Here is a 14,409-nt window from a genome sequence, read left to right on the forward strand (position 1 = left end):
ACCTTAAAGTGAGAAGCCAACTGGGGGAGTCCTCGTGGACAGCTCACGCGTGTGCCAAGACAGACGTCTCTGTGACCCAGACACGAGCTGGAGGGGACCCGCGCTTCATTCTCACGTACGCTGACGGAACAGACAAAAAATTATTTTTAAGAAGATGTGTTCTTAAAGAAAATTTTAATTTAAAAAAATCGAAAGAAAAATTGAACAGTGCCTAAATCTTTATTTCTCATAACCTACATTTTTTTTTCAAATTAGACAGTTTTACACTGAATGACACAAAGGAAACTTAAATTACCAATAGTTTACACATAAGCTTGATTCCAGTCTTAATGAAAAGAACAGAAAAACGAAAGCCCTCAAAGAAAGCTTCCACATCACACCCCATCTCGCGACCTGGCAGCTGGTGGCTCTCCCTCCATCTCCGATTGTCTGCTGCTTTCTGTGTGAACCCACCCACGGCTTGCACCTGCCGTGGCGGCTGCCCTCGTCGGGGCCTATGGGAGGGCTGGATCGGAAACGTCACGACACTGACTCCTAAAAAGCAACTACACTGCTTGAAATTCATGTCTGGAGAAGCAGGCCGGATGCTCAGATTTCCCAGTGGCAAGTATCATCACACAACTGTACAAGTTAAAAGGTCATTTGTGACTGCTGTATCTGATTCTATACCTCGAAATACTGCTGGGGGAAAGGAAAGTGACGCTTTTTTAAATGTACAAACGCCACATACTATTGGCTGCGTGTGACAGAGCTGCCATCTGCGTCACAACTTCCTGTTGTGCCAACTCCCATTCTTTCCTGTGAGTGGAGAATCTCAGAGTAGTATCAGAAAGGTTGTTTTTGGGACATCATACAGCTATTTGGCATATCACCTTTGTTTAATGAAAAAGGGTGCTATAAAAATCCTGTCAGAGCAAGGTGCAACTCTGGATGCCATGGACTGGCTGCGGGAGCTGCGCGGCATGCCCTGCTGTGCACGTGTGCCTCGCCACGCCGACTGGCTGGCCTGCTGTCACAGTGGTCACCATCGTCCTGTCCGTAACTGCAGCGGCGAGCTCCAGCCACCAGTCCACACGTGCGTAAGGGAAAGGCAGCTTTGTCCTGAGTGACTCGGGGACGACGATGGCTGACAGCATCGGCCCCCCTCCGGCAAGGCCGCAGCGCTAGGTGGCTCCTCGGTCGGAGCTGCCTGTCCAAGTCTCTCCAGTCCTCGCTGGTCTGGGTCTAAGAGGCCAATTGTTCCCGCGTTCTGCCAGCGATCTCACAACCACAGAGAAATGCATCCCCATCTTCCTCTCACAGGCATCTGCAAGGCGTTAGCACTGTGTGCATGGCTAGGTGTGTGACTGACGCTGGCTGCTCTGAGGCCCCGGCAGGGGGAGCCAGGCCGGGCTGCTCGTGATCCTCAGCAGCAGACCACGCTTCCCTTCTCCTGGAGGTCCTGCCGGCCTCTGCTTTCTCCATCACACTCCACAACCCCTCCACGCCAGCTGGACGAGCAGGTGTGCATACTTTCGGGCAGAGCATGACCGTGTGCGAAGGCTTTCATGAGCCCGTCCATTCCCCTCTGCAGCAGCGAAGAGGCAGAATCAGTTCAACACACCAGTTCAAGAGGGGGAAAAAAACCTCAACAAATTAAAATAATACTCAAACCACAACATTTAGTTTATCTACATTCAGCTCAATAGCAACATTTATAATATATCAATAATTTTTATCAGATTTTTCTCTTTAGGGTACCTTTTTAATATGTTCTGATTATTTACAACTGTACAAGCGAAGCACACACTCCCAAGTGCACACATTTAATACAGTATCGACTATCTGCATTTACAGGCCTTTTCGACAGTCAGCAAAGATCGGCTGTGAGAGATCTTCCAGCTGTGCTGCAAGCCCGACCGCTGGTCCGCGTCCTCCGCACGCGGCCTCGGCAGAGCCAGCGCCGGCAGACCCGCCTCACCCAGCGACTGCGAGCCACGCACGCCACCCCAGGGACCACCTCCAGGAACTCTACGCTGTCTTATACAAAAGTTAAGGCAAAGTCATTTTCAAGTTTAAATAAAATTCAAGTCTTTAAATATTGGATGGAAATAACTTTTTTAAAAAAATCCTCAGTCTTGTTAAATAACATTTTGCAGAATAAACTGTATGGTTACATTTAGCAGGAAATATTCTTATTTTAATGTCTGCTGCTTAGAATACTTAAAGGAAAAATTTAGGCATTTTAAAAGAAAATAATTTATATGTAACTTTATCAGAAACCACTAGCTTTAGTGCATGCGTGTTCAGAGTGCAGCACTTCCAGAGGGGTCAGGAGGCCCCGTCTCGGAGGTAAAGAGCGGGAATTCTCACCCTCCACCACCACAGGGCACCAAACACTCTCCCAAGATCAAGTAACGTTTGGCCCGTGCTGATGCGGAGGGTCGGGGAGGCGCCCGTGGGAGCCGGCTAACGTGGGGGAGACGCAGGACCTTCCACCAGCTCGTGGGAGCAAGACAACACCAGGGCACAATTCTGCGGTGACATGTCAGTGGGCAACAAAGTTCATGTTTCCATTGAGTTCTATTCACAATGTGCTTTGAATTTATCTTACATGACAGCCACTTGGGACTGGACTGAGGAGCTGGTTACTCGCTTGCAGTGCATCAAAACTCCAGGTTTCAGGCTCTTGGGGGCTCTCTGCGGCTTCTGTTTGCCCAGTAGATCAAAAAAGGGGTTGCACTTTTTCTAAAAAGATAGAACCGCTTGCTGGGATTCTGCATGAGGGCACACGCCCGGGCCAGTGTGTGCCTGGTCTGACTTGTCCCTCCTCCAGGCACACCTACAGCACCGCTTCGTGCCCTCAACCGACTGTCCTCAGCCTCACCCATCGGTCTGGACACCCTTAGAGATATGCACTTGCCAACCAGTTATTTTAAAAAATGAAGTAGCACAGTTCCACTTAATTTAGAAAAACTCACTATTTATAGCTTGCATTCATAGCCACATGGAGGCTTAATAAAAAATATCAATTTGTTAGGATAAATGCATTTTCTATCCTGAAAAAAATCAGACTTATGCATCACCTCCAGTTAAGCACCAACCTAAAATAAGGTTTATATTAATTAAATCCTGAAAAATAGATTTTTTTTCAAGAGGGGGAAAATCTGACTCATAGAAGAAAAATAACTTGCAGGCATTTCGCGGGCCTTGTCTACACTGCAAGCTCCTAACCAGTGGCTCATTCTCGGTACCGAGTAGGACAGTGCTTAGTCGTGCGACCTCAGCTCCTCACAGCCCTCCCAGACCTGGGTGCTCACTGAGGGGACCGGGGAGGGGTGCTCTGTTCTCTGTGTGGACGCCGCCCTGCAGCGGGGGGCGAGGGCCGGCGGCCTAGCGGCCTCTTCTGGTCTCTGGGTGGTCCCGGGTTGGATTTGGGGGCGGGGGGCTCTCTCTCAGCGAGCTTCTTGTCTTCCTTCCCACAACTGACAGTGTTTGGCTTCTGTTCTTTTGGGGGTTGCAGCGGGGAGGATGGAGGCTCTCTATTTGTCCTCTGGCAAATCTCCGCGTAGCTGGGTTTCCGCAGTTCCTGGGGAAAGACACAGCTCAGGTTACCTGCACAACGTGCCGGCTCCGGGGGCAACAGGCCAAAACAGCCTTCTCTTAAGGTAAAGGTAAAAACGTTTTCAATAGTCAGAAGCATCTTTGCTTTAAAGGGCTCTGCAGATTTCAGCCATGCAGCTTCCCCTGCGGCACCGCCCCCGCCAGGAGACACGCCCTTGTAAGTACGGGAAGGCCAAGAAGGGCCACGGAGGCACACAGCTAGCTGGCTCCCCTCCGGCTCGAAGGGTTCTCCAGCCATGTGGGGGCCCCCGAGGAGGCCCGAGGGAAGGGTGCGGAGAGCGGGGAGGCTGGGAGCCGCCGTCTCCTCTGCCCTGCTCCCTGCGCGCACCACCACACAGGGCCACACAGCCATCGCTGACTGATGAACCTCAGAACTGCCTTTAAAATGTTTGTGCTCACTTCACACTAAGTGGGCTGGTGGTGTGGGTTCAGGAAAGAGTTAAATCTTGAAAAAAAGTGAATAGGGTTTTCAGGTAAGTGGAAGCAGGAGGCTAAGTGACAGAGAGGAATTAGTCAGAACTATTCCACCTCGATAAATGATTTGCTAAGTTAAAAATAATTTTAACCTAAAAAATATTCTTTAAAGACTCAACCTAGTAGGCAGTAGGGGTTTCCCTCCCCAATCCAAACGACAAAAGCTGACCCGAGATCAAACTGAGGACAGTGCACATCAGAATAAAACAGGCCGGACCCACACAGGGCAGGGACTTCCCACACGGGGAAGAGGTGCCTCCGCGTCCTCACGTCTGTGAGCGACAGACAGTCGGTGCTCAGATGAGCTCCAAGCCTATGGGGCCCAGAGCCTGCGTCTCGTGACTACTCAGCAGGACGTCACTCAACAGACACCGAGACACGGTGCCGTGGCTGCTTGACAAGGAATACTGCGGGCAGTGGGCTGGAACGCGTGCACGGAGCTGAGGGGCCTGCGCCAGAAGCACAGGGCACGGCGTGAAAGCTGCCCAGGCGGGCTGCACCGGAAAAGCAGGGGCACCGAGCGGGGGCTGCTTCCCCCTCCAGCCACCCATCACCCCGCACCTACCGTGGCGGCACCGTTCACCTGCACCGATTTACTCGCAGTCGAGGCGGAAGGAAGTCTGTCTGCACTCGGGGCTTCCCTCGGCTTCTCTACCACCTTGGGGTCCCTGTGAAAAGGCCGCCCAACACGTGAGTGTCCCACCCCACGGCAATCCCAGGGGGTGGGGAGGAGGCAGCGGGCCGGGCACTTACTCGGGCAGGCAGACAGGGGACGGGGCACGCTCGTGGGCCGCGGACAGCGTGCAGGGGGCTGGCCCCGGGGGCTCTCTGGGGGCTGCTGCGGGCAGAGTGCTCACGCCTGCGTCCGTGCCGAGGCCCTGAAACCAGGGGAATCACAGTTCACAGGCGGGCAGAGAGGCATGCGTCGCATGTGTCATAGTGATCTAACGGGCCAACAAGGGTACCGCCCGATGGAGCCGACGGCTGCCCGCTGTCCTGGGGCATGGGAAGTGCCGTGGCACCGAGTGGCAGTTGGAGCACGAGCCATCGGCGGCAGGAGGAGACAGCACCCAAGCCTGTCCTCCCACAAACCCCCGTCTGGGCCCTCTTCTTGCCTCCCCCATGCTGCCTGCAAGCTTGTCCTCCCAACCGAACAAATGCCAAAACCCTCTCACCCGGCTGACACCCCAATGCCTAGCATAACCTGGGACACAAAGAACAGTTCAAGGAAACCGCCGAAAACACACAACTGCCCTCCACACCGACACAACTCAGCATTTTGAGGTGCGTGGCAGGTGCTGACTGCTGTTCCCCCCAGAATTCACAAACACCCCTGGAAGGGATGTGTTAGTGCCCCGACTTAACAGGGGAGAGCCTGAGCACAGAACGGTCGTTAAATGCCCACCGCCACGAGGCAAAGCCCCGACACCAGATGCGCTTGCTCCAGCCACCGGCCCCGTGCACAGTGGCAGCTCATACACAGTCTTCTTCACAACGCGTAACTCATAAAAGTGGCAGGACAGCCAATAAATAACTGGAAGTGAGACTAAGTACAAAAAGGTGACACCGTCTTAAACTTTTACTTTTCAAAACAGACGAGCGGTGGAGGTGGGCGGAACGTGACCATCCACACCAAGCCCACACGGCGCGCCAGAGACATGTGGCCCGAGCACCGTCCCCTGCACGACCTGGCGCTTGAGGTGGAAGGATGTGGGAAGGGAAATGCCTCCGCTTTGTAAAAGCTCAGTCGACTCGGGGTCTGTTGGGCCTGACGCGCCGGAAGGTGAGCAGTCGGGGACCACACCTGGCATCTCCGAGGCCTGCACGGCCACCGAGGCCCTTCCCCGCCAGCTCTGAGTCGCCGCTGTCCTGGACGGAGGCGCCCACCTGGCCATGGAGTCAGGCTCTGGCTTTTTAAAAGTAGCAATTCTTTCTTCAAAAGAAATTTTACACAGAAACTCAATCAGTAAAAAAATAGTACTTGCTTTCTTTGAAGGGACAGAGACCAGCCTGTTCTGCCCACCTCTTGGAGGAGGAAAGTCAGTCTGAAAACTAGAATTCACGATCTCCAAAATGCACTGATTCTCCCACTCATTCTATGAGGCAGGCACTCGTAACTCAGAAAGTACTCTTCGGAACTTCAGAATAATGCACAAGCCACGCCAAATCGAACAAGCGGTCGTTATTCTGACCTCGCAGGTTAAAAACGAGCACATTAACTGCACACCGGTGTAAAAAGGCCTCAATGCTAGCTTTATAAACTCCACCATGAATCCTGCCTGGGGACTAGCGGCTGTCACGGTGGCCTTGAGTGTGGAGTCTAGAGCCCGGGTGTGGCCTTCCCCAACTCAGAGGCTAGAGTTCTAACTCTTGACATCGGGTGTGCAAGGGTGAACTTCCACCAGAAGACACAGGACCACTGCTGGCAGCAGCACGAGGCCCTCCGCAGCTCGTCAGCCACAGCGGACCCAGGGACGGAGGGATGGAGGCGCGAGCACTGGGAATCAGCCCCTGAGACCCCGGAGCTGAAGTGAGTTCCTGGGGCTGTCATCACACAGAGGAATGAAAGCAAGCAGCCAGTCTGGCAGCCAACGGAGTCCCCAAGGCACTAACAATACAGAAAAGTCACTTCAGGCTTGTTATTCACAGAGATTACTAAAAAATCATATTACTGCAGGTATAATTCACATTTTTCTCTATTATTCTTCTGACTTGTAAAATAAAGGCAGGTCCTACATAGCAACACTAAAAATGCAATCCAAGTTTCAGGGTGAGAGAAAGCGTCCACGCTGCACGCCATGGCACAGGCTTCTCCCTCTGACCTTGGCAGACAGGAAACGGAAAGGCCCCAGTCTGGGTTCGGCTCTGACCCAACCACTCAAAGTCTGTGTGGCCTTTGCAGACCCCTTACTCTCTCTGAACCTCTCCCCTCTGAACCTCTTCTGCATGTGAAAAGTCTCACGTGTAAGGAGCTCAGCCTAGCGCCTGGGAGGAAGTCGGTGCTCGGCCAACGTCCGTGACCACTGGACTTGTGACGTATGTCTTACCCTTTCTTTTGATGATCCCAGTAGCAAGCTAGACAGCCTGTTTTCAAACAAGTCCTCAGTCTTCAAGTGGCCTGCCGCCCCAGGCAGCGGAGGGAAGTTGGACAGCCCCAATTCGAAGCTCGGGGACGGAGGCTTTGGTGGCGTTGGAGACTGAGTCTGACTCCTCTGAAAGAGAACAACACAGCAAGGTCGTACGAGTGTAGACGGCACGGCGCTGAGAAACACTACAAAAGATCAAGGCAATAACCCATTCTCTAATCTTCTGATTTCTGCATCTATCTGAAGAAAACGAACAATCCAACCATACCAACACTTTGTCCCCTGCTCCAAGGTCACTCATCAGGCAGTTTTCACTACTGAGAGCAGCACTGTAAAGCTGAGCACTCAGGACTGTGCTGGGCACGATCACATGCCATGCGAGGGCTGCTTGTTTGCGACCACCAAGACCCCCTGGTTCCTGGCCAGTCGGCCGACAGAATGTGCGGGACATAGGTGCGCAGCTGGAGTAGCAAGTGACAGCTACGGACAAGGGAGATGCTGTGGAACTGGACCCTCCATCGACAATCCGAGCGGCCCAACTCTAGACATTAATCTATTCCTCTCAAGCTTCGTGTTATTAGTCATAAAGTTTGTAACCTCAGTCAGAAAGGAGATTGGAAGAGAAAATCCACAAAGTCCACTCCACTCTTCGAACTCTCTACAACCTCTATCAGAAAATTTACAAAGATTTCCATTTAAAAAGCAATTTAACAAAAAAGGAGGGGACTTCGGTTATCTGAAAACTAATTTCTAGAAACACTTTACATTTTTAAATCACTATGTAAAGACGTGACCTTAGAAGCTGTCACATTCCCCAACATCAAGAAAGTAAACTCAGGGAATAGCTGAGCGTAAACTGTGAGCCCGAGATCTCAGGAGAAAGGCAGCGCTGTAACTTTGTTGGAAAGCTATAATCAGCCTGCTTTAATAAGCCGGAAGTCACTTTGCAGGGGTCCCGTTCCTTGGCTGAAGGCGACAAGGAGCAGAACGAGAAATAGGTTTGCATTTGGGTGGAACACAGGCATTTGTGTTAAGTCCAGGAAACAGGTTTCCCTCCCTCCATGTCTTCCTGCACACGGCTAACTGTACCAGAATGCTCTCCGCCACTTGGTGCAGCAACGGACCGTATCAGCGCCCAACAAAGCGCAGCAGGACTACGCACAGGGGACATCGCCTCTCGCACCAGCACGAGCTTCGGCAGAGGCAGCGGTGCTCTCCGCACAGCGGGCACAACGACTGAAGGAAAAACACTGATGAACTCCCTGCCTGGGAGGGATTGTTCCTGCCTCTCGACCCGATGAGTCCACTTACTGGAAACTACACTGTGCGGTGACCCACAGAGAAAGGGCTCATGCAGACACCTGGTCAGCTACAGCATGTGCAGAGTATGTTCTCGGCGGTACCTACTGCGCAGCAAATACACCTGCATGCACTGTGTTGTGACAGGGAATTAGCCAGCACCTTCTCCCTCTCAGAAAAGCAAAAATTTCAGGAATCCCTTAATGCCATCTCATGTTTGCTCAATGTCAATTCGATTTAAATGTCTTCTAAATTGACACAAATCTGATGTACTCACTGTAAACTTCTCCTCCCGTTTCTTCCGGTAACCGAAGGAATTTTTCCTAGAGAGGAAAGCCAGAGAGTGTTAACTTTTTCCCACGTGCAACATTTTTCATTGAGCACATGTAAGATTAGAGCACACACATTCAATCTTTATGACCTTATAACTTTTCAGAGATGACTTTTGATTCTAAAATCCCAACTTAAAAAGTATAAGCAAAACAAAAACAAAATTTTATAGTAAAGGACCAAAACTGATGTACAGATAGGTAAATAAAAATAGGAAAAAGAAAAACACATTTATTGAAAGAATTCTCCTAGGGGCTATTTAAAATTTTTGTTTTGCTATTGATACGTGAACATCCATTCAGCTGGAATGACACGATGTGTAAAATCTGACCTCGAACTACGCAGGTGAACTATCAGAGAACAGCAATGAAATGTACCAGGCGCATCATTCAAAGCGCGAAGACCCCAGCAGATGGTTGGCTCTTGCCGCCTCCCCGCCGCCCAGTCCTTGGACCGTCCAAGTCATCAGCCCGGGCGCTTCGCCGCTGAACACACGTGCATTTCCAAACCTCGCGCTCCATCTCTGCCCAGCTGCTGGCTGCAGGCATGGCATCTAGACAGCTGTGGCTCAGAGCTGGGCCACGTACTGCAGTGCAGAAACGCTGTGGCCACGGCAGGGCCTGAGGGTACTGAGACACTTCTGCCACCCTGGATGGGCTACCTGGCCTAACCATTCACATTATTACGCCAATTTATAACTTCATTTCCATTTACTCGTCCCTTTGTCATTCCACCTGAACGGGAAGACTCCCTTGGGAAAGAAATTTAGAGGCAATCTTGACAAATTATTTTATAGAAAACCTATGAGCACTCTTGCCCAAGATGGTCTAACTAATCAAAATGAGGAGCTTTGCGCCCTTGGCTAACGCCAAGGATGTGCATGGAACCTCTGGCCTGTACATCCAGCAGAAGCAGAGTGCTAACCACACGGATTCCAGAGCAAGGTCACGTGCTCTGCTATACAGTCAACTCCAGAGTCAGCTCTAGTGGATATTGCATGCCTTACTGTGGAGAGCAGTGACCATGGACCTGAGCTGCCCATCACAAGTGGGACGCTAAGCCACGGAGATGGGCCCAGACCTGAGTGCCCGCCACCAGCATTAGTTGCATGTCTGAGCTATGGCCCCGCAGCCCAGTGCAGCGCCTCTGTGCTCCTGACCTACACCTAGGGCTTTGTGGGGAGAGTCGAACCTAGACTAGTGATGGCCGCATGATGTGCCGGCTGTCTCGGCATCGCTCCTCTATCGGGAGCACCCCAAAAGCCAGCGTGTGAGGGGATCCTCCCAGAGGAGAACTTCAGGCAACACAAGTGCTGTGCGCTGTGTCTGGACGCGGAAGTGGCTGAAGTACAGGTCTCCCCTGGTTCTCGAGCAGGAGTGCGAAGCACTTGGCTGGACAGAGACCCACAAAAGCAGGCTCAAACTCTGGTGACAGCAAACCTAGGGAGGGGGCTTGTGGAAGAGATAGTGTACAGGCATCTGTGTTGAAGCCATCCACTTTAGAAGAGACTCCTGACCGCTGGGTGAAAAAAGGTGGTGTCCAGACTCCTCCCCGTTACCCCGGTGTCACTTGAGCAACACAGTGACACTTGTGCGCTTGAGGCCCCAGTGCCAGCCCCGCCCCATCCTGCAGGAGGCTGCACTTCTGCCTGACTCCGGCCCGCCCGCACCACTCGGCGGACCTGAGCAGATGCTGCCTTCAGCCCCTGGTGCCCATACAACATGTCCACAGCAGCAGCAGGGGCATGGGCCCCACTTGGGGAGCAGACAAGCTGAGGGAAGACTCAGCGGTGAGGCTGTGGGTCGGCAGCACCCTCGAGGATGGCCCTCACTCTGAGACGCAGCACGTGCTTTGCACGTGAGGAGGCTCAGGCCACAGCAGCACGCATGCCCAGGCACCACGGGGCACATCCAATACCCCCCAGCACGATTTCTGCTCCCGGGCCCACAACTGCCAACTCCGGTGGTTTGGCTGTCTTGGTCGCCAGTGCAGGATGCTTTCAGCAGGTGACATAACTGAGACAGCTGTCCACCCAGCTGGGCCCCCTCCTGCCACTGAACCTGGCTAGGTGACTGCTCTTGTGCACTGCTGCTCCAAAGGGGTCGGAGAGCCACGTGTGGTCCAAGGGAGTTCCCGGGGTGCCTCGGATTGCTCCTCACACCCAATGGACAAGGTTAATGGGAAACAAAACTGAAGCTAGAAAAGGGGGTGCTGGTGGGGCACAGCTGCTGAGACTCAGGGCCCTCAAGGTTGCCCTCCAGTTGAAGACTGGAGCAGGAGAAGCAGGGCGGAGCCGGCTGTCAACACGACCAGGGCCTCCTGCCAGCCTCAGGTATGTGGCGCTCAACTGCGCCCCACTCGACTGCGCCCCGCCAGTGTCATGCTAGTGATCACAGCCCTCAGGGCACAGACTATTTTGGTAGAGTCCCCACTGGGTGGAAGCATGAACTCGCCACTACTGTTGTCTGGAAGTCCAGGCGCCGCGGGGGGTGATGGGTGTGTGGCCAGAGGTGGGCAGCGCTGGCCGACCACGTGCTCCTCAGCTTCACATGACCCTTCACCCTCCCATGGGACGCTGAGCAGGTGTCCCTCAGGCCCTGTCTTTCCATCGCCAGGACACTTCTCATGGAGCTCCTCCCAAACAGAAATGCTAGAGGAAGCTGGAGGTGTGAGGGGCTGGAGACCCGGGAACCTACCTTCCTGGTGGCACCTTTTCTGCCCTTCCTGAGGGTCCACAGGCCCTACTCCAAACCTCTCGGTCTGACAACCCCAAACTCCCAACGTCCCCCCGGTGCCACAGGCGGCAGCTGTTTCCTGAAGTCACTGCCCTGCATTTCCTCAGTGTCTGCCTTTGCCCCTCAGCCTCCAATACCTGCCGAACCGACTGAATGACATCCGACACACCCGTGCTCCAGCAGTGTGCCATGCTGCCCCGGCCACTGACGCTGCCCTGCGACCCCTCCAAGGCCTGGCCGTGCGCTTAGCCACTCCAAAGACGGCGGACGGCCTCTGGGTCCCGCACGCCCCAACCTGCCCTGGAAGCACACATGTGCCAGGGAAACAGAGGGACCCACGGTCCTGGGACCTGTCAGTCAGACACCGTGCTGTACACTCTGAGCACGACACTTGGACATGTGTTCATCAAAGTTTGCAAAGCAGGTTTTATAAAAAAGCTTCAGCAGGTTGAGCTAGCTGTCAGAGAGAGGTCTCCTTCCTGAGAGCCCCATCGAACCAGCCACTGAGAGAAGGAGCTGGGGAGAGCCGACTGCAGTCTGGCACCCCCAGGCAGGCGAGCCATGACTGAACGTACCCCCGATTCCCCTCCACCTAGCCAATCTCACCTCTCTAGCGAGCTGTAAGTGGCTGAAAGCAAGACAGCAAGCGGCAGCTAGCTGCATCAAAGGAAAAGGGCGAAGGCAGTGGCCACGGGCCCTGTGGGACCGACACCCAGGGGTGGGGCCGCCCTCCGTGTGACCCACAGGCACCACTCCGTCTTACAAATAGATTCACCACTGAGGAATCGAAGCTCCCATCAGCCTGGCTGCACAGCTCAGCATCAGTCTACCGTATGACCCTGCTGGCTGACGGAGCAGGGAGAGAACGAGCCGGGTCTCTGCGCGGCAGGAGCAAGAAGAGACCGAAGGCTCACACGTCGTGGGTTCTGGTATCCGTCCAGCTCAAAATGCTCCGCAGATGACAACTGTGACCTAACATGGCTCCATTCCACCTAGAGAGCTCATTCCATAACTTTTTATTACAACGAAGATGAGACCAGTTCGGTCTCTGTGAGTAATCATATAAGACCTTTCACGGTTGCAGCCTTCAATTTGATTTTCGAAACACATTACGTATTTGAAAATGATTATAAAACATATCTAAATAGAATTCGGGAGTATTAAGCATTTACAAGCACATTCAACAAAAGTTCCAAGTAACTCACCGGCCTCTACCTAAGCCAGGAGAGGGCTCGAGGCTGCTCAGCTCTGCCCGCCCGGGCCCAGCATCTCTCTTGGCAAAGGCTGGAGGGTTCTGTGCACGGGTCCTGGGTTGGCCTGTCTGCCTGGCTTGTGGGCTCCGCACTCCGTTAATCAACCGATCCGCAGTGAAGTTAAATATCGAAGGACTGTCTAGCAGCCCGGGTCCTCTCTCTGCACTGGGAATGGCATGGCGCAGGTGGGATTTACTGGGGTTCCTGCTAATAAAATGTTGTTATGAAATGATCACAGCATTACGAACCCAACGTGCTAACACAGCAACGTCTAAGCTAAAATGTGCTTTGCTATCTTTTTAGAAAAAAACACAAAAAACGGTAAGAACGGCTAACACATGGAACGTCTGACGGTGCAGACAGTGCAAGTGTAGCAGTGAAGAGTCAGCGGGCAGAGCTGCAGGCCGCCCGGGAGCCCGTGTGAAGGGAGCCCGCCTTCTGCAGGCGAAGCAGCACACGCTGCCGCGTGACTGCGCCCCCCGCGGTCTCCCCTCTGGTTACTGTCACCACTGGCGGTCGTCACAGCTCTGTCTGTACTCAGGAAACAGGACTCACACACACGGCAAGGACCATGGTCTAACACACTTTGGTTTGCTTTTAAGAGATATGAAGTGACAGCGACCCTTATGACAAAAGGTAGAAAAGCAGCATTTTAGTCACTTGTGGAACTTGCCTGCTTCTCGGAGGGTACTGTCTGAGTGAAGTCAGCGGAGATGTTGCAGGTTTGAAAGTTGGAGACGTAAACCCATTTATAAATCCAGTATTTGGAAATGGAGTTACCTAGAATCATTAAAAACAGACAAGTCAACAAGCCATGCCCAGACCCCGAGCTGGTTACCGCTGCCTCTTGCGGTAACCCGGTCGTTTCTCGACGTTTCATACCTAAAACATTCATGGCTGGGAAGAGCACTGGGTAAGACTGTTGCTTACAGCTAAGAGTCGGGCTTTAAGACGCTCTGGTGGTCCGTCTCAGGCGACCCTGATGGCAAGCCCACAAGGCAGACAGGGACACACATGAGAACGACCAGGAGAGGGGAGCGCCTGCTCAGACCACACACACTCGTCTCGGGCTCCAATGCTCAACCCCAGGGACCACAAACCACCTCCAGACAGGCAAGACGTCCTCAGAACGCTGCAGGAGACAGACGCACTTAAAACTTAGTTAATGCCCAACGTTTTGATCAGAAACCCCCCAGTCTGAAGGAGTCAGAATATGAGAAATATGCGCTCGTACCAGAACGAGACTGATGACTGTTTATCACGGTAAGACCAATCGAGATGAATCATTTCACATATGTACTTTACATATACAACTCTAGGATTTGAATAATTTTGCTCGAGTTTAAAAATAAATTCGTTGCTAACAATAACTTAAAGTCCTGAGAATTAAAAGGCACCACCTCTTCACTTCTGCTCAAAATGATGCAGTGTGTTTTACAGCAAGCAAAAGGGCCTCATGCTCTAGACCAGGAACCGACAAAATGGTCGGACAACTGGCCCATGGTCCCACAGGACCCCACTCTGGAAGAGATAGGTGTGATTGGAGACTCCGAAAAGCAACTTAATCCAAGAGCCAACCAGCATGAGCATGGCAGGCAGCCTCCTCTGCAGACAGCAGTCACAAGAAGA

The 14,409-nt window shown here is 52.9% G+C and overlaps 1 protein-coding gene across 1 annotated transcript in view; it reads right to left on the minus strand.

Moving 5' to 3' along the window:
• Window positions 1-200: 200 nt before the first annotated feature.
• The window catches only part of LARP4B (La ribonucleoprotein domain family member 4B), a 41,408-nt gene continuing 27,199 nt past the window's right edge, over window positions 201-14,409 (minus strand). Inside the window, exons 11-17 of the mRNA XM_015594814.1 lie at window positions 13,454-13,560; window positions 12,733-12,984; window positions 8,740-8,785; window positions 7,125-7,289; window positions 4,831-4,955; window positions 4,643-4,745; window positions 201-3,568 (exon numbers count right to left, since the gene is read on the minus strand). Coding sequence (XP_015450300.1) covers window positions 3,296-3,568; window positions 4,643-4,745; window positions 4,831-4,955; window positions 7,125-7,289; window positions 8,740-8,785; window positions 12,733-12,984; window positions 13,454-13,560 — 1,071 coding nt within the window. The 3' untranslated portion in view covers window positions 201-3,295. The remainder of the gene's footprint in view (window positions 3,569-4,642; window positions 4,746-4,830; window positions 4,956-7,124; window positions 7,290-8,739; window positions 8,786-12,732; window positions 12,985-13,453; window positions 13,561-14,409) is intronic.

This window comes from Pteropus alecto, unplaced genomic scaffold (assembly GCF_000325575.1).
Source record: "Pteropus alecto unplaced genomic scaffold, ASM32557v1 scaffold108, whole genome shotgun sequence".
Taxonomy (NCBI): Eukaryota; Metazoa; Chordata; class Mammalia; order Chiroptera; family Pteropodidae; genus Pteropus; species Pteropus alecto.